Source organism: Apodemus sylvaticus, chromosome 21 (assembly GCF_947179515.1).
Source record: "Apodemus sylvaticus chromosome 21, mApoSyl1.1, whole genome shotgun sequence".
Taxonomy (NCBI): Eukaryota; Metazoa; Chordata; class Mammalia; order Rodentia; family Muridae; genus Apodemus; species Apodemus sylvaticus.
The window spans coordinates 7,674,820-7,699,562 of NC_067492.1; the positions used below are offsets into that span (position 1 = coordinate 7,674,820).

Sequence of the window (24,743 nt, forward strand, 5' to 3'; positions counted from 1 at the left end):
CTACCTGGACGCAGCGATCTCAGCTTTCTGCTTGGCGATGGTGGCCGCCCTCTCAGCCGCCTCCACGGCCCGGTCCACCTTCTCCCGGATCTTGCTGGCACGCAGTGGGATGAGGTTCTTGCGTTTGCCGCTCACGAGCACGTTCTGCTTGTACTTCCCCTCCTCCTTGGTGCCGTCCGGGAAGGTCATGCATCCGTACCCGTGCCGGCGGTTGCTGACCCACTCGCCCTCGTACTTGAGCCCGTCCGAGCGCTGGCTCACACCGAAGCCCGAGCGTTTGTCGTTTTTCCATTCGCCCACATAGGTCTCGGTGGTAGTAGCGTCGATGTCGTCCTCGATGACCGCCAGCTCCGCCTCGGCCTCGCCCAGGCTGATGGTGGAATGGATGTCGCTGGCCGTGGAGCTCACAGTGCTCATCCCCGCCTCGCTGCGGAAGGAGCTCTGCTTGCTGCGCTGACTGGCCAGGCTGCTCTTGGACTCCGACTTGCGCAGCTTCAGGCCACTGAGCAGCGAGCGCCGGAACAGTCCCTTCTTCTTGCTCTTCAGGATCTCCGAGTCACTGTGGGCCACCAGCACGAAGCCACCGCGGGACACGGCCGGGCTGCCGGCCACTGCCGGGGAGGCGTCCGGGTGCAGCGCCGCCCCGTTGGTGTGCTCGCTGCGCAGGGAGTTGATGGACGTCCTCAGGGGCGAGCGGATGACCGCGGCCATGCCATAAGGGACACTCTGCCGCACACCGTAGCCCTGGCGCATGCCACCAACCCATTGGCCCTGGTACGTCCCTGGGGAGACAAAGGAGAGAGGGGTGAGCTCCTGAGGAGGGATGTGGGTGACGGGTGTATGGAAGAGCCACATTCACCTGCCCCGGGCTTCGCTTTCAAAGAGAGGTTCTGAGAGGGGCAGGTGGTTAAGAGCACTGACTGCTCTTCCGAAGGTCCTGAGTTCAAATCCCAGCAACCGCATGGTGTCTCACAACCATCATAATGAGATCTGATGCCCTCTTCTGGTGTCTGAAGACAACTACAGTGTGTTTACATATAATAATAAATAATCTTTTTTTTTTTAAAAAGTAAAGAAAGTGAACCTGGGTGGGTTTATCTGGCCACAGAGGCAGAGGGGCCACACATTGATCTCACTGAGGGCCATGTTCAAAGGTACTGTCTCGATTCTGACACAGTGAGGAAGAGTCCACCTCTGAGGAGCCTCCAGAGCGAGGTAACAGAGGGAGAAAGCATGGCCTGCAGAAGGTGAAGGCTGGGGCCGAGACGCTAAGCACAGGAGAACAAGGCCCTGCTGCTGCCACTCAAGGTGTCCCGGGAAGGTTTGCCAGCAGTGGGGACAGCCCAGAAGCACATCAGGTGCATGCGGAAGGGACATTAAAGTTACCTGACCACAAATACACTGTAAAACCCGGGAGTACAGAGACAGACTCCCCATACACCACGCTGTCTGCAGAGGTCCAAAATAACCCTGTGTCAATGATGGCCAGCCTTGTGGCAAAGCTATGACACGGAAAACTAGACAAGAAGAAGATGGACTGATGTCAATGCACCAGGGCACAGCCTCGACACCACAGAAGTCAGAGCAGCCAGCCGCCCTTGTGCCCCAGTTCCACACAGGGCTGGAGCCCTGGGGGCTGGGACAGAAACACATGGCTCGTGCCTCTCATTGGGGGCCATATTTCCATTTTGGGTGGTAGAGACATTCTAGTGCAGTGTAGATGCTGACATGTTTAATACCACTGAGAATCATGGTAAAAAGTGCCATGGTACTATGGTGGCCCTCGGAGGCTGAGGCAGAAGGATCGCCTGAGCCCAGAAATCCAGAGATAACCTGGGCGACACAGTCAAATTCCTTCTCCAGTCAAGAAAAGGTGGTTAAAACTGTAATGTAAAAATGTGTGTGCATTGTATGCATGCGTGCATGGGTGTGTGCAGGTGTGCCTATCTGTGCAGAGGTGAGTTGGTGATGGCTGTCTTCTTCCACGGCTGTTCTCCACTTTGTTAAGATTTAGTTTTTACTTTCATTTTATGACACCCCCACCCCCACCCCCAGTGTCCACATCTGTGCAACACTTGCATGCAATGCCTTCAGATGCCAGAAGAGGGCATCAGATCCCCTAGAATTGGAGTTACAGGAGGTTGTGAGCCACCTGGTGGGGGTGATGGGAACTGAAGTTGGGTCCTTTGGAAGAGCAGTTCACTCTTTTTTTTTTTTTTTTTTTTTTTTTTGGATTTGGTTTTTTTTCAAGACAGGGTTTCTCTGTGTAGCCCTGACTATGCTGGGCTCAAACTCAGAAATCTGACTGCCTCTGCCTCCCAGAGTGCTGGGATTACAGGCATGCACCACCCAGCGAGTAGTTCACTCTTGACTACTGTGTCCTCTCTCCAGATGGCCTACCTCTTTTCCCCCCCTTCAGACAAGGGTCTTTCACTAAACCTGGAGCTCACCGATTCAGATGACTGGTTGGCCAGCAAGCATCTGTCTCCACCCCTCCGTGCTGGGATTACAGGCATGTACCATACACCGTGCTTTGTATGTGGGTGCTGGGATTGGCCCCAGGTCCTCACGCTTGTGTGGCAGGCTCTGTACTGACTGAACCATCTCCTCAGCCCCAAGGCATTATAACGGCACTACAAACAGCAAGGAGACATGCAGAGTCCTGCCTCCGTCTCTCTCTGACTGGAGGCAGCTTTCTGGACCCATTCAGCTTCTCTATCTGGAGAACAGGCCAGTTGTCCTCAGAGTGTAGACATAATCTGGATCCAGCAAAAGAGCTATCTCATTACACTGGGAAGTGATCTTCCAGCCCAGTGCAGCAGATGCATCGAGGCTGAGGCTGGTATCATTCTGAGGAACCATGCGTCAAACCAAATGATTTTGGCACAACTTTGGGTCTCTCATGTATTAAGACACAGCAACCCGGATCTTTCTTCTCAGATGTGAAATGACTGAAGGTTCACAGCAGCTGTCTCCTCTGGCCCCCTACTCGTCCCTACCCTAACCCCACTCCCTACTCTGTCACCCAGCCCCCCTTCCTCATTTACAGACCTCAAAGATAAACGCACTCCACTGGCAGGCATGAGACACATAGCGCCACCTAGAGTCCACATGCCGTCATTACTCCAAGATACCTTCTCTGGAAAGTCCCCAAGTCAGCGGTCCTGGCTTCTGTATCAGTGTCTCCTTCATCAAATTGCATCTACCCAGCTCTTCCAGGTCAACACAGCTGCTCATGACTTTCCCCAGCCATGCACCAGCCATTTGGACCAACCATCCTCACAGATCCAGAATAGTACCAGGTCCCTAAGTGGCCCAGAATGCCCCTTCCTAGCTACCCAGGTGCCAACACCACACTGCAGGCACCTAGCTCTCTATTGATGTGTGACTCTGGACAGGGGACAGATGTGCGTAAAGTGCCCACCTGCTAAGAGCTTTGGACAAACCTGCCTAGATCTGTGGTTTCCTTGGTAAAGTGTAACTGTTGGCTTATAGCCCAGCCCAGTAACAGAACACATGCTTAGCACATGTGAGGGTCTGGGATCCATCCCCAGTATCACACAGAAAGAAAACACCAGGCATGACGGCTCGTGCCTGCAGTCCCAGTCCTTGGAGGCTGAGGCGGGAGGATTATCACACATCTGAGGCCAGCTGAGCTATAAAGGAAGACTATCACAAGACAAACCAAGGAGGAGAAAGAAAGGGATGAAAGCTCAGCACGCCAACATAGCAGGATTCTCCTCTCTGGATTCACACACAGGGTGGGGTCAGGGAGGAGAGACAGGGTGCAGAGGGTCCTACAGAGAGCATCATGGAATCATTCCAATCATCATGGCATGACTTGGAGCTGCGGGGAGAGTCGCTGGCCCAGGGACCAGCACTTTAAGCCATTGTCACAAAGGGTGGAAGACATTGTTCTGAGAGTGGGGTGGGCACCCTCATCAGCAGTGGAGAAGCCTGAGGACCGGGCTATGTGAACATCCCTCCTGCAGTCAACCCTGCAAAGGCTTGCAGCCTGATCCGTAGCATCCTTATTTATGTGGGACAGGTAGCCTGCTGCCCTGCAGCCCTCTGCCCGCAGTGGGGTGGTGCTCTGGGCGGCTGGGAGGACTGGGATGTGAGCTGTCTTGGCCAGCTTGTGTGTGGCACCGAGGGCTCAAGCTGGGATTTGTGGACTTCAGCCAAGAAGTGATTTTCCCAACCATTCCGAGTTGGGGGAAATGGTGTGCTCATGTCACCCAGAGTAAAGAAGACACTAGGGCACTGTCACAGCAGAGGATCGTGCCAGGCAGGCTTCTCAAGTGACCACAGTGGACACAGCAGTGCTGCCCCTGAGGATGGAATCACCTGCTGAGCTTGGATTCGAGACGAGAAATGCAATACTCTGGGGTCCCAACTCTGACCATGGAGTCAGGATTTCAGAGGAGACGGGGTGATTCCTACCATCAGAAAAAGCGTCCCACTATCTAGGGATGCAGGCAGAACAGGGAGGTTCTTTGTGCCTAGCACAGCACATTTAGTTACACCATTTTCTAGAACCTTCTTTCCTTTGCAGTAGACCTTTTCCCACATTAATAAAGGTTGTGTAATAGTCTGGTGCATGGAGGTCTCCTATCACAGAAATCACCACTGGGTCTGACCTACATCATTTTTTTAAACTTCATATTATTTATTTTTGGTGCTTAGGACCAAACTAGGGCCTTTCACACACCAAATACACGCTACACACTGAGATAAACCCTCGGCCTGTTTCTAATGCCTGATTTCATACATAATACAAAAATTTGTCCTTAGATCACACATCCCTAGAACTAAACTCCTCTGTCACAAGGAAGGTTACTTCAAGGTCTTTGGAAAGTTTTCCTCAGAAAAGGCTACAAGAATGAGCATATCCTCCTGTCTCCACCAGCCATGAAGTGACATTCTACAGCCAGTGTAACTCTGGAGAGCTACAGCTGCTGGTATTAGCTATGGACTGACACATATTCATCGGATCCCTCAGAGAAGTCTGAGCCTTCCAACCCAGGAACAGAACAGAAAAGAAGGGGCTGGAGAGATGGCTCAGTGGTTAAGAGTGCTGACTGCTCTTCTGAAGGACCTGAGTTCAAATCCCAGCAACCACATGGTGGCTCACAACCTTCCGTAATGAGATCTGATGCCCTCTCCTGGTGTATCTGAAGATAGATACAGTGTACTTTCATATAATAATAAATAAATCTTTTTTTAAAAAAAAAAGTTGGAAAAGAAGTAAGCAAGACAACGAATGGGGTGGGAACCAAAGCCCCAAGATGAAGTTCTGGGAAAGCACAAAAGGAAAGGAGCAAACACAGAGATGTCCATTCTCCCAGAGCAGGAAGGGTCTGGGGGCCCTGGGGACCCACAGCCCTGCATGGTGAAGGGAGGGGCACGGCAGCAGAGAAGCTTCCAGAAGGACACAGAGGACTATGCCCGGCTGGGTGGTGTTGGCACCTTCAATTCAAGCACTTGGAAGGCAGAGTGGATCTCTGAGTTCAAGGCCAGCGTGGACTACTTTAGGAGTTCAAGGACAGTCAAGGCTACACAGAGAAATCCTGCCTTGAAAAACTAACACAGAAACAGACAGAAGGCATAAGTCTAGGATACATTATCCAAGAGAGAGAAGACACGAGACTAGGATACATTGTCCAACACACAGAAGACACAAATCCAGGATACACTGTCCAACACACAGAGCTACAACAACAGAGACTACAACAGCAGAGCTTCTCTGTATGACACTGTGTCCTTACATGGCACAAATTCTGAACAAAAATCATTTTCCATTCCAAACACCAACATGGCAATCATGTGATCAAGCCACAGAAATCTGATCTGGGCATCCTTCCTCGGACAGCTACTGCAGAACGGGATCCACCAACATGAGGGAGGCACCTGAGGAGGCAGCTACAGTGACCAGACAGGAACCCTGAGGGATGCTCCCGGATGGCTGCGAGGAGGGACCAACCTGTGAACAGGCTGGGATTCGTGTGGTTACAGACAGAGACTCTGGGGTTCCAGGGGGAAGCTGCGCTGAGAGATTTTCCTATTGGGCACCTGAAGGGTGGGGGAAACGGACCGATGACTTAAATAAAATAATGCGATTAAAACAGAGTCGATTGCTCGGGTCAGACTGTGCATGGGGAATGTGCACTGGGGAACATTGCTGGGCTCAGCAGGAACGGAGCTTCCAGTTGCAAGGATGAAAAACACCGAGTGTGGATTCAGCTTTTAAACTGTGCTATAATGTTGGGATGGCCAGGAAGGGGAGGGAGGGGAAGGGGGAAGGGAAGGGAATGGGAAGGGGAGGGGGAGGGGGAAGACAGAGGGGGAGGGGGAAAGGGGTGAGAGGAGGGGGAAGAGGAGGGAGATGGAAAGGGGGAGGGGAGGGGGGAAGTGGAAAGGAGGAGAGGAAGGGGAGGGGAGGGGGGAAGGGGGAGGGAGAACTGATCAGGACAGGGCAGGGCAGAGCAGGGAAGGAGTCTTCTGAGGTAGGATGTTGAAGATTTGATGCCAATCACACACTAAGAAAGGCAGAGGTCAGCCTCTAAAGCAATGTGGTATCTAGCCGTGGGCTGTGGCCTACCTGGGTGTCATGGCTGGCCTGAACTCACGGCACTGTCCCCGGTTACTAGGACATGTGCCTCATGCTTGTATAAGAAGCGGGAGTCAGGAGGGGTCAAGGGCAAAACTAGAGCCCAGTGCGGCCTCAGCACAGCCCATCCTGGCCCCATGCTTCCTGCATGAGAGGTCCCACGACAGCACAGGGGCAGTGCACTTGAGGAGCCATTTGTGTGGTCCACCTCACCCGGCGGGAGGACGAGCCTGGGGTGCAGTTAGCCACATGAATGACAGGCTACACCCTAGCCCCGGAGCACGCAGGGTGGCACTTTTCTCTGACCACTGCACTGGAGTGGCATGGAGACGCTTTTCATTGTCCTAGTAAGATTACTACCAGAATTCTCACAGAAGTTTCAGATTTAGAGAAGTACAGTATGTTCTCATAGAGGTCCCCAGGCCCTCTGTGTGTCCCCATAGAGGTCTCCAGGGCCTCTGTGTGTCCCCATGGAGGTCCCCAAGGTCTCTGTGTGTCCCCATGGAGGTCCCCAAGGTCTCTGTATGTCCCCATGGAGGTCCCCAAGGTCTCTCTGTGTCCTCATGGAGGTCTCCAGAGTCTCTGTGTGTCCCCATGGAGGTCTCCAGAGTCTCTGTGTGTCCCTGTGAAGGACCCCAGAGGCTCCAGGTGGCCCTGCATCCTTCTCAGTCTTCCCCAGCTTCCCCCTCTCTGATGGAAAGTGGGATGCAGGCAGCTCAGAACCTCAGGGACGGAGCCCTGACCCTCAGTGACCTGGCTCTGCTCACTGTGCACACGGCAGGCTGTGACTCTCAGCACCCAGGACCCGGGGGCTCTCAGTGGGTAGCTGGCATGATTCAAGGGCTGGTCTGCAGGGCCTGGAGGGAGGACAGGAAGAGGCTTGTGCCAGAAGGAGGGGGCTAAGCACCCACCCTGGGTGTGCATACCCTGTGCCACACGCTTCGTAACCCAGCCTTCCTATCACCTTACAACTTCCAAACGCAGGTGGTCCTGATGAGGGCTCAACTTCCAGAACTCTCTTAGAAGTGAGTGAGGAGTGACTGGAGAAGCTCCTCAGACAGTTCAACCTCAAGTACCCCTGTGGTGAGCCACAGTCTGGACTGTGGTGTCACCTGGGGCCAGGTGTTAAAGGTCAAATCCAGAGCAGGGAGCTATAGCGAAGAGGCAGATCTTTAAGGCATTGAGCGTGTGCCCTTGAAGACTCTAATGGGTCCCATGGCTGCCTCTTCTCCTCAGTGTCCACTCTGAGACAAATGGCATTCCTACCATCGTATGCTGCCTCCCTACAAACCCAAAGGCACGGAGGCCAACCGCAGGCGGGAACCCCCAAGCCTTCTCTCTATACTTGAGTAATCTCAGCCGTCCATTACAGGAAGTAAACCACTACACGGGACGACCTAACCCACGAGAAAAGAAAGCTCAGTGCATACACAAACCTGACCGTCCGCTGTGACTATTCACAACCGTGATGCCCACAGTAGACTGAAGACAGAGACAACCCAAATGTCCACCACGGAAGACACTGCCATCCATCTTGGTAACAGAATATTACTCAGCTGTGATACCACACGGATGGGTCCTGGACACGTGAACGTTAGTGACAGAAACCAGCCGCTCAAAGCCACCCCCAGCTTAGGCAATTCCACAAGACAGAGCGAAGATGGCCGCCACTGAAGAGAAGAGAAGTGATCGTTAGGTTTCTTCCTGAGATGGTAAACTTGCTGGACCACTGCCTGTGCTGATGGCTTATGACTCTGAGAACATTCCAGAAACCACCACTTTATTTTTGTTTTGTTTTGTTTTGTTTGTTTTTTCGAGACAGGGTTTCTCTGTGTAGCCCTGGCTGTCCTGGAACTTACTCTGTAGACCAGGCTGGCCTCGAACTCAGAAATCCACCTGTCTCTTCCTCCCAAGTGCTGGGATTAAAGGTGTGCGCCACCACTGACCAGCTGAAACCACCACTTTAAATGAATGTGCTGTGCACCATGTAAATTTTATGTGGATAAAACTGAAGGGTTTTGTTATTCCTTTATTTTATGTATATGGGTATTTATGTGGATAAAACTGAAGGTTTTTTTATTCCTTTATTTTATGGGTGTTTTGCCTGCGTGCACTTCTGTGCACCATGTGTGTCCCTGGTGCCCATGGAAACCAGAAAAGGATGTCAGCCTCTGGCACTGGAGTTACAAATGATCACGAGCTGTAGTATGGGTGCTGGGAATTGAACCTGGATCCTCTGCAAGAGGAGTGCTCTTAACCACTGAGTCATCTCTCTAGCTTCAAGCCTAGTTTTTTGTTTGTTTTGCTTCTCAAGCTGTGGGTCAGGAAAAACTTGCTCCATCGGCAGCCAGAGGGATGCTGGGCCTCAGGTGGACTTTGCCAAGTTTGAGGAGGCAGCAACAGCTTTCTTTTGCCCTGACCATGGGTGGAGGGGTCCTGCCCCTTCTGCCGGTCATTAAAATCCCCTGTCTACCCCAGAACTGGGAATAAACAGAGATCTCCTGTTGTCACGTATTCGCAGCTACCCACTCCTGTTCTGGAACTCGCCCTGTTTTCACAGACCTCGACTTGAAGCCAAGTCTGTGGCTGTCCCTCATGGAGATGGCACGTCTAGTCCCAGCGGACACCAACAACCCTGCACAGCATGGCACAGGTGGCCTGACCTGGCTGTGAAATCGGGGATCAGCATCACACCCACCCTGCCGGACATTGCAGTGGACAGCCAACGAGGCCCAGGGTCAAGGACAGCAGAGGCTGTACCCTGCAGCCGCCTCTGCAGGCGCCACAGACACAAGGCTGGGAAAGAGACAGCCATGTGGAGAAGCTGAGGGGTGGCAGCTCTGACAGGGAAGTTAGGAGAAAGCCTCGCTCTCTGGCAGCCCAGCCCAGACATCTTGTGTCCCCAGAGGTCCCCAGGCACAGTAGCTCCCAGTTACTGCCTGAGAGGTACAGGGGACAGAGTGATCAACAGCTGAGCTCAAACTCAGCCAGGAAGAGAGAAGGAAACAGGTGGGCTTTCTAGAAACTTCCCTCAGTTATGAAATTGGGGCACAGAGATACTGAGGACCCCAGAAAGGGTCTGAGGAAAGGAGATGGGGGAGGGCAGAATGGAGGCCTGAGGCCCCATTAGCAGAGATCAACTGGCCACCTAAGAGCCTCTGCTATCTCCCCCCTTCCCCCCAACCCCCGCCAATGTCTTTCTGGATGTGAGCTGCCTTCTAGAGTGTCAATTGCAGACAAGGTTACCCCAAGATCAGGAGAGTGAGCAGAAAAGGAGGTCACTGTGCCACCCACAAACACCAACATCTCTCCAGTAAAGACAAAGAATGCGCGTTTCCCAATCACAGGCCCTGCTCCTCACAGTCCTCTCTAGAGCATTGTCTCTCTCACACCGCACCAGTCTGAAGTGAACCCCACTGGCTTGGGGCCTCCCTCAACACATGTCCCCCCAATACCCAAGTCCTTCAGGGGCCCTTTACAACATACCCTCACTCCAGGAACAGGCCCAAATCTTCACCCATGGGGTGTTTTCTCCAAGACAGGGGCCAGGGGACATCTGGGGTTTTCTAGGGAGGGACCTTTGTGGCTATAGGAGTGTTGGTCATCTGTCAGAGACAGATGGGAAGGAGAAAAGTCTAGGGCAGGTCAGGGTGGGACATGGGGCCGCTCTACCAGGCCTAAGCCTATCAGCTTCTGACTTGCAGAAGTCACGAATCCATGCCGGGGCTGCCCCTGAGAAACTACCTCAGCTTCCCTACCCCATCTTTCCTACCTCAGTATCACCATCTCCCCAGGTCACTGGCCACACCTAGGATCGAGCAGATGGAACTCTCTAGAAATTCAGGCCACCACCTCCTGGGGCTAGGGCCGGAGATGGCCCTGTGGGAAACTGGCTACATTCCCTGGCACTGGGGGAACCAGTTTCCAGTGAGCACGAACAGTCCTGATGAGCTCTTTCAGGGGCTGGAAACTGAGGCAGGCAGGCAATGTGATGAAGCCATGGAGCACCCAGCTCCTAGCCCTGGGTTCCGAGGCTGTACCGGCAGCCTGATGTGGGTGGCCCCTATCTGCATCTCCACACCTCAGTCATGCTCCTCCACAGCAGGCTGAGATACTACTAGGCTCTCAGCCACAGATACACCTGAAAATACAGTGTGGGGGGAGAAACTCAAAGTGGGGTCCTGACAGGAGGACCCGGGTCATCTAACTCCGAGAACCCACCTCTACGTCTGTGTCTCCGCCTCCTCCCCTCTCCTGTTCCCTGACTGGCTGATAACTCCACACACATTTCTTCCTTTTGCTCCTCCACCTAACAGGATGTGATGCCACGAGCTATCTCCCGGTCGGGTTGGTGTTACTGAAGGTCACTCCAGTCCAGCAACCCCTGTCCGTGGTTCGTCTGCTGCATTTTCTCTGAGATACATAGTTAGGCCTGTGGTCCCCAACATGGTGCAGTCCCCTGGGCCCTGCACAGAGATGGCCAGGCAGGAGCCTGGACTGCTTTGGTTCTCCTAGCAAGTGAGCCACAAAACGCTCCCTGAGGTGGCACAGGCTCCTTCTGCAGGCTAGGAGGCCCGCAGCCCCTCCCACCAGCCCTGGTTCTGGCATCCAGACTCTCCATCCAAAGTTACTCCCCCAGATGGCCTTCTCCAGGTTACAGACACCACCCTGTCTCCACCAACACCAAACAAGAAAACAACATGAGTTACTCCCAAGCAACTAACAGTCAAATAGTCCTGGGCTCTGTGTACCTGTCCCTAGAGCCAGCTGCTTGTGCGTCATAGGCTCTGATGAGAACCACAGACCCTGACAAAAACTGACCCCGCTGAGTACCCACTGTGTGCCTGACACGGTGCTGGGATCTCTGGGAAAAAAAGAAGCAGACCACAAAGAGATCTCTAGTGGTCCACCTCCTTCCAAGCAGCACTCACAGATACTCTCCGTCTACAGAAAGCCCTAGAATCAAATAATAGCAAGTAATGGGTTTTAAAATGAGCAAAACCCAAACAGGCAGTGCAGAGGTCCGACTTCCTCAGTAACATACACGGGATGTGAAGAGACACCAACACCCAGCCCCGAAGGACACATGAACATAACCTCAGCAAGACACGTGGGCCAGGAGGGCTGCATTCAGAAGATCAGCAGTATTGGGTGGGGGTGAGGAAAGGGTGATGAACCCCTCACCACACGGCAGGCAGGAATGGAGATAGCACTGCAAATGGTCAGCCCTCACCCCACAGGACCCTGAGAATCCACTCCTGGTATCCCTGGGAGAACTGAAAAGATATATCCGCACAGTCACAACAGAACTGTCCACTGCAGCCAGAAGATAGGGGCACCAGTGCGATAGCCCACGAAAGGAACACGTGTTCACCAAACAACGGAGTACTACTCAGACAGAAAAAAAGGAAAGCAGAATGGGTACCGAGGAATAAGAACGTCATATTCAGGGAAGGGGCCGGTTACACAGGGATATGCATGCTTGATCTCACATGTTCACGTAAAATGTCTAAAGCAGGCAAACCTGGGAATGTGAAACAAACTAACAGTCACCAGGCTCAAAGAGAGGTGCAGAGATGGTCAGAGCTGGAAAGGGCTCCAGAGAGGCTGGTGGTGCAGATCCGCGATCCCAGAACATGGGAGGCTGAGGCAGGACGGCCTGAGCCACAGTGAGACCCTGCTCAGTTGTCAGAGTCCAGACTGTGGAAGAACAACAGCCCGAGATTTCAGTCTCCAGATCCCACTCGAGTGAGCCAGGCACGGCGGCACCTAATGCTATACCCCCTGGAGCGGCAGAGGCAGGCTGGTCTCTGGAGCTCACGGGCCATTCAGCCTAGCCAGCAAGGTCCAGGCCAGTGAGAGACTCTGCCTCACACGGAACAAGGATGACACCCAAGGAGGCACCCCTGCAGTTTTGCTTTGACTGTGATGCGCAAGCACACAGACAAAAAAGAGGAGAGAAAATTAGACTAGTGGGGAGACCCCAACTGTGAACGTACTAAAAACGCTACAGTGTGCACTGAAGAGAACAAATTTTTACGTGAATTATAGCTCAATAAAGTTATTACTGAAAGTGTTATCAAATGCCATTTTCTGCCTCTCAGGGTGCAAGCCCCGCCACATGTCACACGCCACATGACTCTGAGCGTGCCCGAGGGGCCGTGACACTGACTCTCTCGTGGTTTCCACTTGGTTACTGTGCTAACACACTGACCAAGAGCAACTTGGGGAGGGAAGGGTTCATTTGGCTTACATTTTACTGCCACATCTATCGCTGCGGGAAGTCAGGGCAGGAACCCAAGCAGAACCCAACAGAGGAGGAACACCGTTCACTGGCTGGTTAAACAGGGCTTGCTCTGTCTGCTTTCTTATAGCCCAGAACCACCTGACAAGGGGTGGCACCGCCCACGATGGGCTGGGCCCTCCTACACCAATCATTAATCCAGAAGATGCTCCCATAGGCTTGCCCACAAGACAGACGGCCTGATGGAGGCAGTTCCTCAATTGAGGTTCCCTCTTCTCAGGTGACTCTAGTTAGAGTTGAAACCTAACCAGCCTGCCTGTCCAGAGGCAGCTCCACCTGTGTGGGGCTTTTCCCAGCCCCTCTCTGTGTCAGTCAGAGATGTTCCTCTTAGGGTTTCACTGCTGTGAACAGACACCGTGACCAAGGCAATTCTTAGAAGAACAACATTTAATTGGGTCTGGCTTACGGATACCGAGGTTTAATCCAGTATCATCAAGGCAGGAACATGGCAGCTTCCATGCAGGCATGGTGCAGGAGGAGCTGAGAGTTCTACATCTTCATCTGAAGGAAGCTAGAAGACTGGCTTCCAGACAGCTAGGAGGAGGGTCTTAAAGCCCACGCCCACAGCGACACACCCACCCTAACCAGGCTACGCCCACTCCAACAAGGCCACACCTACTCCAACAAGGCCACACCTTCAAATCATGCCACTCCCTGGGCCAAGTATATTCAAACCATGATTGCAACCCTTCCTAGGGAAGCTGGCCAGGGCTCCTCCCACAATGCCCACTTCCCCTTCCCCTTTCCAAGGCAGCAAGCAGGAGACCAGTCTTAATAGGGGAGTGGTACTCCTTGGGACCTCACACCGTGGTAGTAGAGGGGCTCCACAAGCAGCCTGTTCAGATTCCACAAAGTGGGCAAGGCTATGTCCCTAACCCAGTCTTCCCAACCCCCACAGCTTATTGGAGCATCTGATGTTCATTTGCAAAATGAGGTGGGGAGCTGGGCGGTGGCACCTTTAATCCCAGCACTTTGGGGGCAGAAGCAGGCAGACTTCTGAGTTCTGGTCTACTCAGAAGTAGACCAGCCTGGTCTACAGAGTGAGTTCCAGGACAGCCAGGGCTACACGATGAAATCCTGTCTCTAAAAACAAAAACAAACAAACAAAAATGAGGTGGGGGATTTCCTGCTTTCCCTACCTCTGGGAAGCTTCCAGAATGTTGCTGATGCAACCAAAGTCAGGAACACTCAAGAGCACACTGGGGGCAGGGCAAACCCAAGAAAAATGCTCAGCACCCTGTGCTGTGGGGAAGGAGTGGGGTGCCCGTCGGAGGGGACAGATGTAAGCATGGGAACATGGCCTCAGTCCCTACTTTCAAACGTACTTTCCTGGAGGGATCTCCTGGCTCTGGACATCTACCCATTTCTGTCCTCGCTGTGCAAGGTGAGGCCCTTGAGAGCCAGGCTAGCCATTTGTGGTGAGCACAGGGTTCCTCTCCGGGGTTCTGTGAACACCTAAAAGGGCACATGGTACCGCAAGTCTGTGGAGGCCTGCATGTTTTCTTCCAGAGAGTTAAATGGTTTTGTCAAGGGGCTCAGCATATACAAGGCAAAACCCTACCAGAGACCAGCCTGCCTCTGCTGAGCTGAGGCCATAGCTATAGCTCCTCAGCTCTCTGGTTCCTTATCTATCAAGTAAGGGGTGGCTGACTCATGATCCTCTTTCAGGAAGACGGGGGACGGTGGAGGTAGTGCGGAAACCAGTTGGCTCTTGCTGTCCACCAATCTATGGCCCCTGCTTTTCTAACTGCTCTGAAGGGTATCTTAGGGTTTATTCTACTGCGAACAGACACCATGACCAAGGCAACTCTTATAAGGATAACATTTAATTGGGGCTGGCTTATAGGTTCAGAGGCTCAGTCCATTATCATCAAGGCGGGAGCATGGCAGCATCCAGGCAGGCATGGCGCAGGAGGAGCTGAGACTTCTACATCTTCATCTAAAGGCTGCTAGAATACTGACTTCCAGGCAGCTAGGGTGAGGGTCTTAAAGCCCACACCCACAGTGACACACCTACTCCAACCGGGTCACACCTCATAGTGCCATTCCCTGGGCCAAGCACATTCAAACCACCACAAAGCGCATAGTGTGTCTATGCACCCTTACAGTTGGGGGGCTCCAGGCTGTGAGCATGCTTGGCTCCACTTTGGGGGAGACTGCAGTTGGTCACAGACTTGTGAGCAGGTGGTCATGGCGGTGGCTGAAGGAGAGGCTGCTCCTCTCAGCTCAGACAGCGAGAGATGAGGGCGCATCTTTATCTCTACATCTTTTTATTCAGTGTGAGAGGACAGCCCTACTCAGGGTGTCTTCTCCCCTCCATTAACCCTCTGTGGAAATGTTCTCACAGACACACCCAAAGCTGGCCTCACCGACGCCCCAGGCCATTCCTAATCCAATCAAGTCTATGATCAAAATTAGCCAGCACAGCCACAGAAAAGGCCAGCTGCAGGCCAGAGAGATGGCTCAGTGGTTAAAAGCACCAATTGCTCTTTCAGAGGTCCTGACTTCAAATCCTAGGACCCACATGGTGGCTCACAACCATCCGTAAAAGAGATCTGACACCCTCTTCTGGTGTGTCTGAAGACAGCTACAGTGTACTTACATATAATAAATAAATCTTTAAAAAAAGGAAGGAAGAAAAGGCTACCTACTTTGGTGGCCTTTTTGATGGTGGCGGAGACCAAGCCATGACCACTGCGTGGGAATGTCCAGTCTACTTTACTTGTGTTAAAGGAGGCTTCTCAGCTCCTTCCTGAAGCGCAGGCCCAGAGTTTAACAGCTCTGCCCTCCCCAAGCATCCTGGGCCACCTGCTTTCCTCAACACCAGCCTGGGATGCTGCTCCCTAAGTCTGATTTTCAGACTTGAAATCCACTGGAGATGGATGGATCTCGGGTTCTGACGAAAGCTGAAGTGGTCTTGACCAAAAGGGCTTCCCTGGAGGCAGGCACTGGCCTCCCCCAGGGAATTCATGGACCATCCCAGGGCACAGCCACCCCTCACCAGCACTTCTGGGTACGCCCAGGTGACAGTGTCCCACAAAGCCCTGCAGACAGACTTGGTGCTCAGCTAAGACGTGGGCACACCAGGACACGGGTCACCTCTAGAACACACAGGTTCTGTCTCACAGGTCAGGGACCACACGTAGTGATTTTAGTATGCAGCGGGGCTGCGAGGCACCTGGCCAAGCTGTGGTTCTCAGAGCACTCGTGGCCCGGCACCAGCCTCGCCTGAGCCCCATCGATGTTCTGAGTGATGTCCCTGCCCAGAAATTCAAGAATGCTGACAATCCATGTCCAGGCACGCCTCTGGGAGCTTTCTGCACACGCTGGCCTCAAAGAGGAGGTGCCTGCTTTGCTGACCAGCGCCAGGTCTCTGCTCTCATAGTGTTTGCACCTTGAGTCCCTCCCGTTCAGAAGAGCAGCAGGAAGTCAGTGCCCCGCAGGACTCTGGGAAACTCCGGTAGAGGGAGGAGCAGAGGAGTCTCATGAAGGCAGGAACGTGGGGAGTGGGTGGGAGATGGGGCACATGGAGGGCATGCGTATGGGGTCTTCCAAATGTAGCTGGGACCTTTCTGCCCTGGAAGGTCTCTGCTGCTCCCTCGGGATGCACATGGGATGTTGATTTGTGGGACTTCCCTTCAGCATCCCTAAACTCCGGTAGGACAGATGCAAATTATATTATGTATTTTGCATTTGTGTCCAGACAGCTTGCTTTTCCAGGGGGTCCCATCACCCTATTTCTTGTTTCTGTCTTTCTCGTATCTAGCCTCCTCTGCTCCTGCAAACTACGCCTTGCACACAGCCAAGCCCAGCCAACAAACACAGCTGACTACAAGGCAGGCCTTTTGCTGCCCTGTGGCCGAAACACAACGGGGTCTCCATGAGAGGCTCCCGACAAGCGGCTGCTTCCAGCTGAGAAGGGCGGCCACAGAGAGGTGGCTCTCAGGCAGGCAGGGAGAGGGCCACACACCTCTCTTTCCAGCACTCTTCGAGGAGGGAGTGCTTGCTCAGCGGAGGTGCAGAACCATCTCCAGACCGTGTGCATCTTACTCTTAGGGCCTTAAGACTGTTATTTGTTCACCACGTGCCGCCATTTTCCTTGATTCAAATGCCGGTTGTCCAAGCCGGTAACAAAGTACTGTAACTGATCCGGTAGACAGAGGCTCAGGTAAGGCTGCCCGAAGACATGCATCTTACAGTAATGTTTCCACCTGGACACTCAAACCGTCAGAAGGAAATGGGCGTCAGGAACAAGGGTGAAGGAAACTAAATATCAAGTCCTGTGAGTGACCACTGAGTGAACGCCGCATGCTGGCAATCCTCAGTCCCTGGCCACATGGCCTGAAGAGGCTACACTCCAGGCCACCATGTCCTATAAGCCTTTCTACAGTGACAGTGACAGTTCCTGTCTGTGCTGTCCACCACAGCTGCCACTGTTCCGTGGAGCACAGAGCACTTGAGATGGGGCAGTTGTACCCAGGAGCTGACTCCTCAACTGCACTGCATTTAATCAGATTTAAATGCAAATGGTTGCGTGTGGCCAGAGTCCAGTAGGGTGGACAGGACTGCTCTAGGTGATTAATCCATTAAGGCCAATCTAAAGAGAAAGCACAAGATGCTCTCTCGTTGGCCACCACAGGCAGAGCCATCCTTCCATCCGCCTTCTGCCATGTACCGGCCACATCCCATGGACACGGCACGCAACCTAAAATGGGAGTAAGGAAGCCTTGGACTGCGTGCAGGGCAGCCAGTCTGTCTGGAGCCTCACCCAGATTCACCCCAACGGCACTGGAAGATGAGCAGAGTGTAGCACGGGGCGAGACAGACCAGCAGCCGGACCGGTTATGTGTCTTGGAGCACGGACAGTGGACAGAACAGTAGACACACACTTACAAGGCAACCGACATGCAGGAGAGTTTACTCTTGAGCCCACTGGGTGTGGCCTGACAAAGTCACCAGCTCCTCATCCGCACACATGGAGAGCAGAGGCGCTCTCCAGGGTCCTGAAGAAACCCTATCCAGGAGCCACCCAGCTCAAATGGAAACCCAGGACAGAGCAGGCTCAGGGCATAAACATGCCTGCTGACAAGCCTGTGATTTGTGCTTATTCTGTCCGACCCACATGGTGGAAGAGAGAACCAATCCCTGCCTTGCCATGTCCTCTGACTGCTACACATGCAGTTTGGCACCCATGGACTCAAATCAATCAATCAATCAATCAATCAATCATTCAATCATTCAATCATTCAATCAAACAAACAAATGGCTAAAAAGAAAAAGGCGCAGGGCTGGGGATGCAGTCATTACAGGACTCATATTGCATGCAAGAATCCTTGAGTTTGTCGGTCCGCAGCAGCAGCACACAGGGTGTGTAGTGAGCCACGCCTGCAACCCCAAAACACTCAGGAGGTTGAGGCTGGTGATAAGAAGTTAAAGGGTCAGCTGGGCAGAAGTGGCACACGCCTTTACGCCCAGTACTCAGGAGGCAGAGGCAGGTGGGTTTCTGAGTTCAAGGCCAGCCTGGTCTACACAGTGAGTTCCAGGAGAGCCAGGGCTACACAGAGAGACCCTGTCTCAAAAAGAAAAAACGAAAAACAAAACAAAACAAACAACAACAACAAGAAGAAGTTAAAAGGTCATCCTCAAGTACATAGAGAATTCAAGGCCAGCTTGGGCTACATAAGACCCTGTCTCAATGATGAGAAAATACAAGGGCCAGCGAGATGGCTCAGTGCATAAAGGAACATTCTGTGTGCCTGACAACCTGAGTTCAATCCCCAGAGCCCACAGAAAGGTGTAAGGAGGGTGGCCTCTGGCCTCTACACCCATCTTGTGGCATGTACACACCCACACTTGTCCATACTTCACAAACACACACAATAATGTTAAATTTAAAACCTGTTAAGCAGGGCTGGAGAGATGGCTCAGCGGTTAAGAACACTGACTGTTCTTCCAGAGGCCCTAAATTCAATTCCCAGCAGCCACATGGTGGCTCACAACCATCTGTAATGGGATCTGATGCCCTCTTCTGGTGTGTCTGAAGACAGTGACAGTGTACTCATAAATAAAATAAATAATTAAAAAAAAACCTGTTAAGCATTAAACAAAAGGGATTCCTACTTAGGAGGCAGAAGCAGAAGGATTTCTGTAAGTCTAGCTTAGCCTGGGCTAATATTGGGCTAGCCTGAGCTACTCAGTAAGCCCCAAAACAAAACATGATAACTATGACCAAAAGACCAGAATTCCATACAGTGTCGTGTCCTCCATGGTCAGCATGGGAGGGGGCTACTGTGGAGGGCGTCTATAAGCACAGTCCACCAGTTACCCTGAGAACTGTGGGGGCTGAGGGGGCTGAGAAGGACCGAGTAGAAGTGTCTCTTCCAGAGATGGCCTAGGTCCTCACAGAGGGTCTGTGACAACATTAACACCCAGGACTGCACACTAGGTAATGCTGTCACGGTCTCTTATCCCCAGTGCCAGCAGCTGAGGCTGAGGTGGGGGAGGGAACACTCTCACTAACTTCTTTCTCAGCTATAACTGGAACAAAGAACTAGTCATTTGCTGTCTCCTCTCACCTGATGGAGCCTGCCAACACCCCCTCCCCCAGCGGTGAAGAGAGACTGGGGGATGCTTTCATGTTCCAAGTTGGGAGGGGGGTGTTCCCTTCAGAGCCAAGCTTGTCCGGGTGGAGCATCTGCATAGATGGGCTGCACCCCAAAACAAAAACACCCAAAACCTTCCTCATAGCCAAGCATGAAAGGTAGTTTAAGTAGCCAGGCACGGGAGCACAGACCTGGAATGCCCAGCACTCAAGAGACTGAGGCAGGAGGATCTCACCAGTTTAAGGCCATCCTAAACAACTTATCCAGACCTTATCTAATATCTACATATAAATATAGAGAGATATATGATATCTATAGATAGATATATACATGCACACATTTTTTTTTTAAGTTGGGGATGTAACTTAGTGGCAATGTCTACCTGGCATAGCAAGGCCCTGGGTTCGAACCCTGGTGCTGACTAAAAGAAAAACAGTTTATGTAGTCTGATATCAGTTTCCCTTCACGAGGGGCAGCAATGCCAGAGGCTGGTGTTCAAAATGGAAGCAGCTGCACAGACTTCTCTTCAGAAGTCTATACAGAACAGGGTGTCAGGGATTCCGGCCCTCAGCTATAGAGGAGCTAACAAAGCCAAGAGGTACACGTGGCTGCTTGGGGTGGGGGGGGACGGGGTAGAAGATCCGCGGGTGGCAGGTGTATTGTGCACGCTTGTGTGCGCAGGCGCCTGGGTGGATCTGAGTTCTTACTGTGGGTGTGTGTGATGTGTGTGGGCTGTGGAATCTGGGCCGGTGAACGGGACCTGCTCGTGTGGGGAGTGGGGAGGCCGGGGCGTAAGTGACTCATCTCTCAGAGTGTGGGAGGGTTTATCTGGGAGGGGGTGACTTTTTGGTCCAAGACATCCAGAGGAAGCCTTATTTATCATCAGAAAGTAAGGAGGTCCCCGGGCCTCCATGGGATGGTAGCGATGGCTGCTAGAACATGTGTCTGCTTGTACCCGGGTGTGTGTGTGTGTGTGTGTGTGTGTGTGTGTGTGTGTGTGTGTGTGTGCTGCTCCCGACACAGGGAAAGTGGATGTAGAGAAGACAGCAGGCAGCTAACAAACGGAGTTTATAGGGACAGGAAGCAAAGAAAAGCTAACTTAGAATCCCACCTCTTCCCAAGGCCTGCTGCACTGGCGTAAGAGACACTATAAGCTTCACCTGTCACCTCCGACTCTCACCTGCATGGTCCCCTCCTCAGTCCTGCCTGCCTGATGGTTCTCCTGAGAGTTGTTAACATCATGTCCTCTGCATACTGGGAACTGCAGGGATGAGGAGAATGCCCGCCTCTCTCCTGGCAGAGCTGGGGACTCCAACCTCCGCTCATCCTCACCCACTCCACGGTATTATCCCTTGGCAAAGACAAAGAGATGGAAACTCAGAGAGGCAAAGCCACTTGCCCAAAGTCACACAGCACAGGCCTGGCAAGGCAGGAATTCAAGGCCAGGTGGTCAACACCCCAAAAGCCTGAAATCTCGACCCCATCCCCAGGGTCTCTGTACTTCAAGAGTGGCTTGCTGGGCTCAATCGGGAGCAATGCCTCAGTGTGCCTGGGGGGGGGGGGGCTGGCAAACTGGAGGAGGCCTTGGCAGAAGTGACCCCAGTAGAAACGGATTTCGTACCAACTGCAGATGAATGCAGAAGACGTTTTCCGATCATGACAACGGTTGCATCTCCAAGTCAGCCTTGGACACTGGGCAAAAGTTGTGGAGTACGGCTGACGCCTGCCTCGAATTCCCAGCTCCGTGCAAAGCCAAAGCTAGGACTGTTCACTCGAGAGATACAGTCATTCTCAACTGAGGACCCTGGTGCCTACCAAGGAAGGGCACATGGTGCCCAGGCCAGGACCCGCTGCTGCAGCTGGCCACAACTCTCCCAGGCTTTACTGAATGGTTTTCCCAGGGTCTGAGTCCTCGATGGCCACTCCTTCCTAATGAAAAGCTAGTCATGAGCAGAAAAATGGAGCCGGACACCTGTACCTGAATCCCAGAGCAGGGAGGGCCAGTTTAATTTCAGTCATGCTATGCCAACATCCAAGAGAGAGAACGGGTTCTGAAGTCCATTTCCACATGCCTACGTCTCTGCCATGCGCTCCAGGGACAGGGTTAAGAACTGTCATTTCCTTGAGGGGTTCAGGGCAAAAGGAGTGCCCCTGTGCAGAGCGAGATAGCAAGAAGCAAGGTGCTATGGTCCTAACACAAGGGGACTCTACCACAAGAGTGGGCTCTGAACTTCCACACACACATTTCTATGGTCCCATTGGTTTCCCTTTAAGGTAGACTGGACCAGGCAGGATTTGGGGACAAGGAAGTAAGTACTGCAGGAGACCAAAAACTTAGGAAGTACTCATGGGAGGAACACGATCCTCAGGGAGTCAGCGAAGAGATAGCCTCAGCACACCAGGCCCCGACTCTCTGATAGGCTCCGTGCCTGTTCCCAGCTCCCATGGAGAACTACTACCTTCGTCCTAAGCAAACACTCTGGGAAGATCATGTCTGCTTGGCCTGCTCCTGGGTTCCCAGAACTTACTACATCTGACCATAGCGAGTGCTCAATAAATATTTGTTGGTGGCAAGAAAGAATTCTTTAGGCCAATAGAAATGTCTGTAGTGTGGGCAGGCCTCAGCACAGGGTGGGCCCCACCCTCAAGCGTTCTGGGGTTCTTTCTTCCCTGTAGGTTCAGTCAGCCCAGGGCACCAAGCTCTCTTCCGGAGCAGGTACCTTCAGAAGGCAGTTTTGCAGATCTAGCCAGAGCCCCAGTTGACAACTGCCCTGGGCCACACTTGCCTGCAAAGGATTCCTGCTGGGAGCACCAGACTGCTGGACCTCCCACCCTGGCCACCCACACCTGCTGCAAGGACCTAACCAAGAGCCAAGAGTGCATGTGTGAGTATGTGACTACACGTGTACACACATACACACACACACACACACACAAACACACACACAGGCCTGGAGCCTCAGGAGGGCCTCAATGCCCCAGGGTCAGGGAAACTCTCCAGCCCCATCCAAGAAAACAACAGTAGAGGAAAGGCCGCCTGGGACCAGGGCTGGGCAAGGCGCAGACAGGCAGGAGCATTATATAATTAACTGCCCAGACTCCGCCTCCTCTTCGGGTAATAACGAACCCTGTCTTTCAGTTGCATAAGCCAAAATAATAATTACTTTCCAGCCCTCATCACTCCTAGATGTGGCCAGGAGCAGGTGCTGGCTTCAAGCAGGAGAACACACACTGACTCTGTAGTGCTCTCTCTAACCCCCCCGCCCCCCCACCCCCGGCAGAAGCCCAAGTCATTGCTGCAGCTTGCTCCCTTCCCAAGCATCGTGCAGAAAAGCCTAAGCCGCCCAGGCCCAGAGGCAAGAGAGCAGGTTTCGGGATAAGCGTCCCGAGGGGGAAGGGGCCTCCAGGCAGAGTCTGCTCTGGGGTCTGATTCAGGACCTATAACTATTCCTGAGCTCCCAGCGCTGCTTAGGAGTGACATTGGAGTAGAGGCTGCCAAGCCAGCCACGACTTCTGAACGAACCCATCACACTGGCAGTAGCCTGGCTTCCGGCACCGGCTCTGCCCTGACTGTGGTGGCATCTTACACTGGAGGCGCAGAGCAGAGCGATTCCCTAAACTAAAGGTGAAAATGATTCAGCCACTGAATGGCCAGATTCCTGGGCTCCCGCTAAACAGATGGGCCTCCTCCCTCCCTCCCTCCCTCCCTTCCCCCCTCCCTTCAGCAGCCTGCTTCGACAGCCTGTGTCCAACCACCTAGAAGTTTATTGCCTTGCTGTTTGGTTTGGTCGGCATCCCCCGCCTCTGGCGCTCTCAGCGCTCCGTCTCCATTGGCCTGGGTTGCTTTAGGACTGAGGGAGGCCCTGGGCACCGCAAGAAAACAAGAAACCAACCAGGGCCTGCCTCTGGGGATACCAGGAAGGCAATACTAAAGGAGGGGAAGGGTCTACCCCCAGGCCCCTCCTGCCTCGGCAGGTCCCAGAGGTGGCGGAGGACCCGGCCTGGCCTTCTGGCAGGTGCAAATCTCTGGCCTGCTCCTCAGGATGTGCTGAGACTTTGGCTCTGCTGCTGCGGCAGGGGCCGTGCCCTGCTGCTGGAGAGCCCCCAACCCTTGGGTTGGCATGGGCCACTGCCCCCATCAAGCGTGGGGCAACCTGTGGCCAGGGGCCCGCTGAGGCCTCCTGGGAATCTAGGAGATGCCCCTGGAGCCCACAGCCCAACTGGAAGGCGAGGCTCAACTTCCCGGGAGATAAACAGAAGGAGAAAGAGGGGGACGGTCCCCATTCCTCCCCCGCCCCCGCCGCCCGCACCTACCTCCATCCGAGTAGGTCTCCGTGCCGTAGCCATCCTGCAGTCCGTTGCTCCACGTCCCTTCGTATTTGGCTCCGTTGCCCGTGCACTCCCGCACCCCGTAGCGCCCCTTAAATCCGTGCGTCCACTCGCCCTTGTACACCCACTTCCCCTTGCTCTCCAGGCCGATGCCGTGGCGCTTGCCCTGCGCCCAGGTGCCTTGGTACGTGTTGCCGCTCGGCCAGGTGTAGACGCCCAGCACCTCAAAGCCGTGGCTCCAGGAGCCGGTGTATTCGCCCTGGCCCTTCGGGCCGGTGCAGACGCCATGGCCGTGCGCCTTGCCGTCCTCCCAGCCTCCGCAGTAGGACCCTCCATCGTCAAAATTAAACCTACCCCCACTGGACATGCATGTAACGCGGTTTGCGAATCCCGCAAGCGGTGAAAAAAAAAAAAAAAAAAAAGAAACAAGGCGATCAACAAACCGGAGTCTTGGTTGGCTGGCTGGCTTTTTGTTGCGATGCTCTTTTCGGGGGGGTGGGGGGGGAGAACGAAACACGCCCGCGACCCCGCGCGCGGACCGGCGGCGGTGTCTAGGTCCGCCCGCGGCGATTGTTCATTTTCGAGCTGCGCCGGAGCCTGACCAGCGTCTCGCGCTCCCGCTGGAGACAGGACCGGGAGGAGGCGGGGGAGGGGCGGCGCAGGGCGGGGGAGCGGCTGGTGCCCGCGGCTCCACCTCGCCGCCAGGGCCCCTCGCCGCGCGCCCCGGGAGCGGGAGGGCGCGGGGCGCGGCTCAGGCCCGGGCGGCGGGGCCCGCGGGCGGCGGCGCGCGCGGCTGCACCGATCCGGACCGGACCGGGCGGCGGCACTGCGGTGGCGGCGTGCGCTCCGGGCCCCGGCAGGCGCGCGGCCGCCTGGAAAGGGGCGCTGGCGGCCGCGC

The 24,743-nt window shown here is 53.9% G+C and overlaps 1 protein-coding gene across 1 annotated transcript; it reads right to left on the reverse strand.

The window, feature by feature from the left end:
* On the reverse strand, positions 1-24,212 carry LOC127672090 (junctophilin-3). Its single transcript, XM_052167296.1, has 2 exons — positions 23,831-24,212; positions 1-782 (listed from the first exon to the last, which is right to left on the reverse strand). The coding sequence occupies exons 1-2, from the start codon at positions 24,210-24,212 to the stop codon at positions 1-3; spliced, it is 1,164 nt and encodes a 387-aa protein (XP_052023256.1).
* Positions 24,213-24,743: the final 531 nt, after the last annotated feature.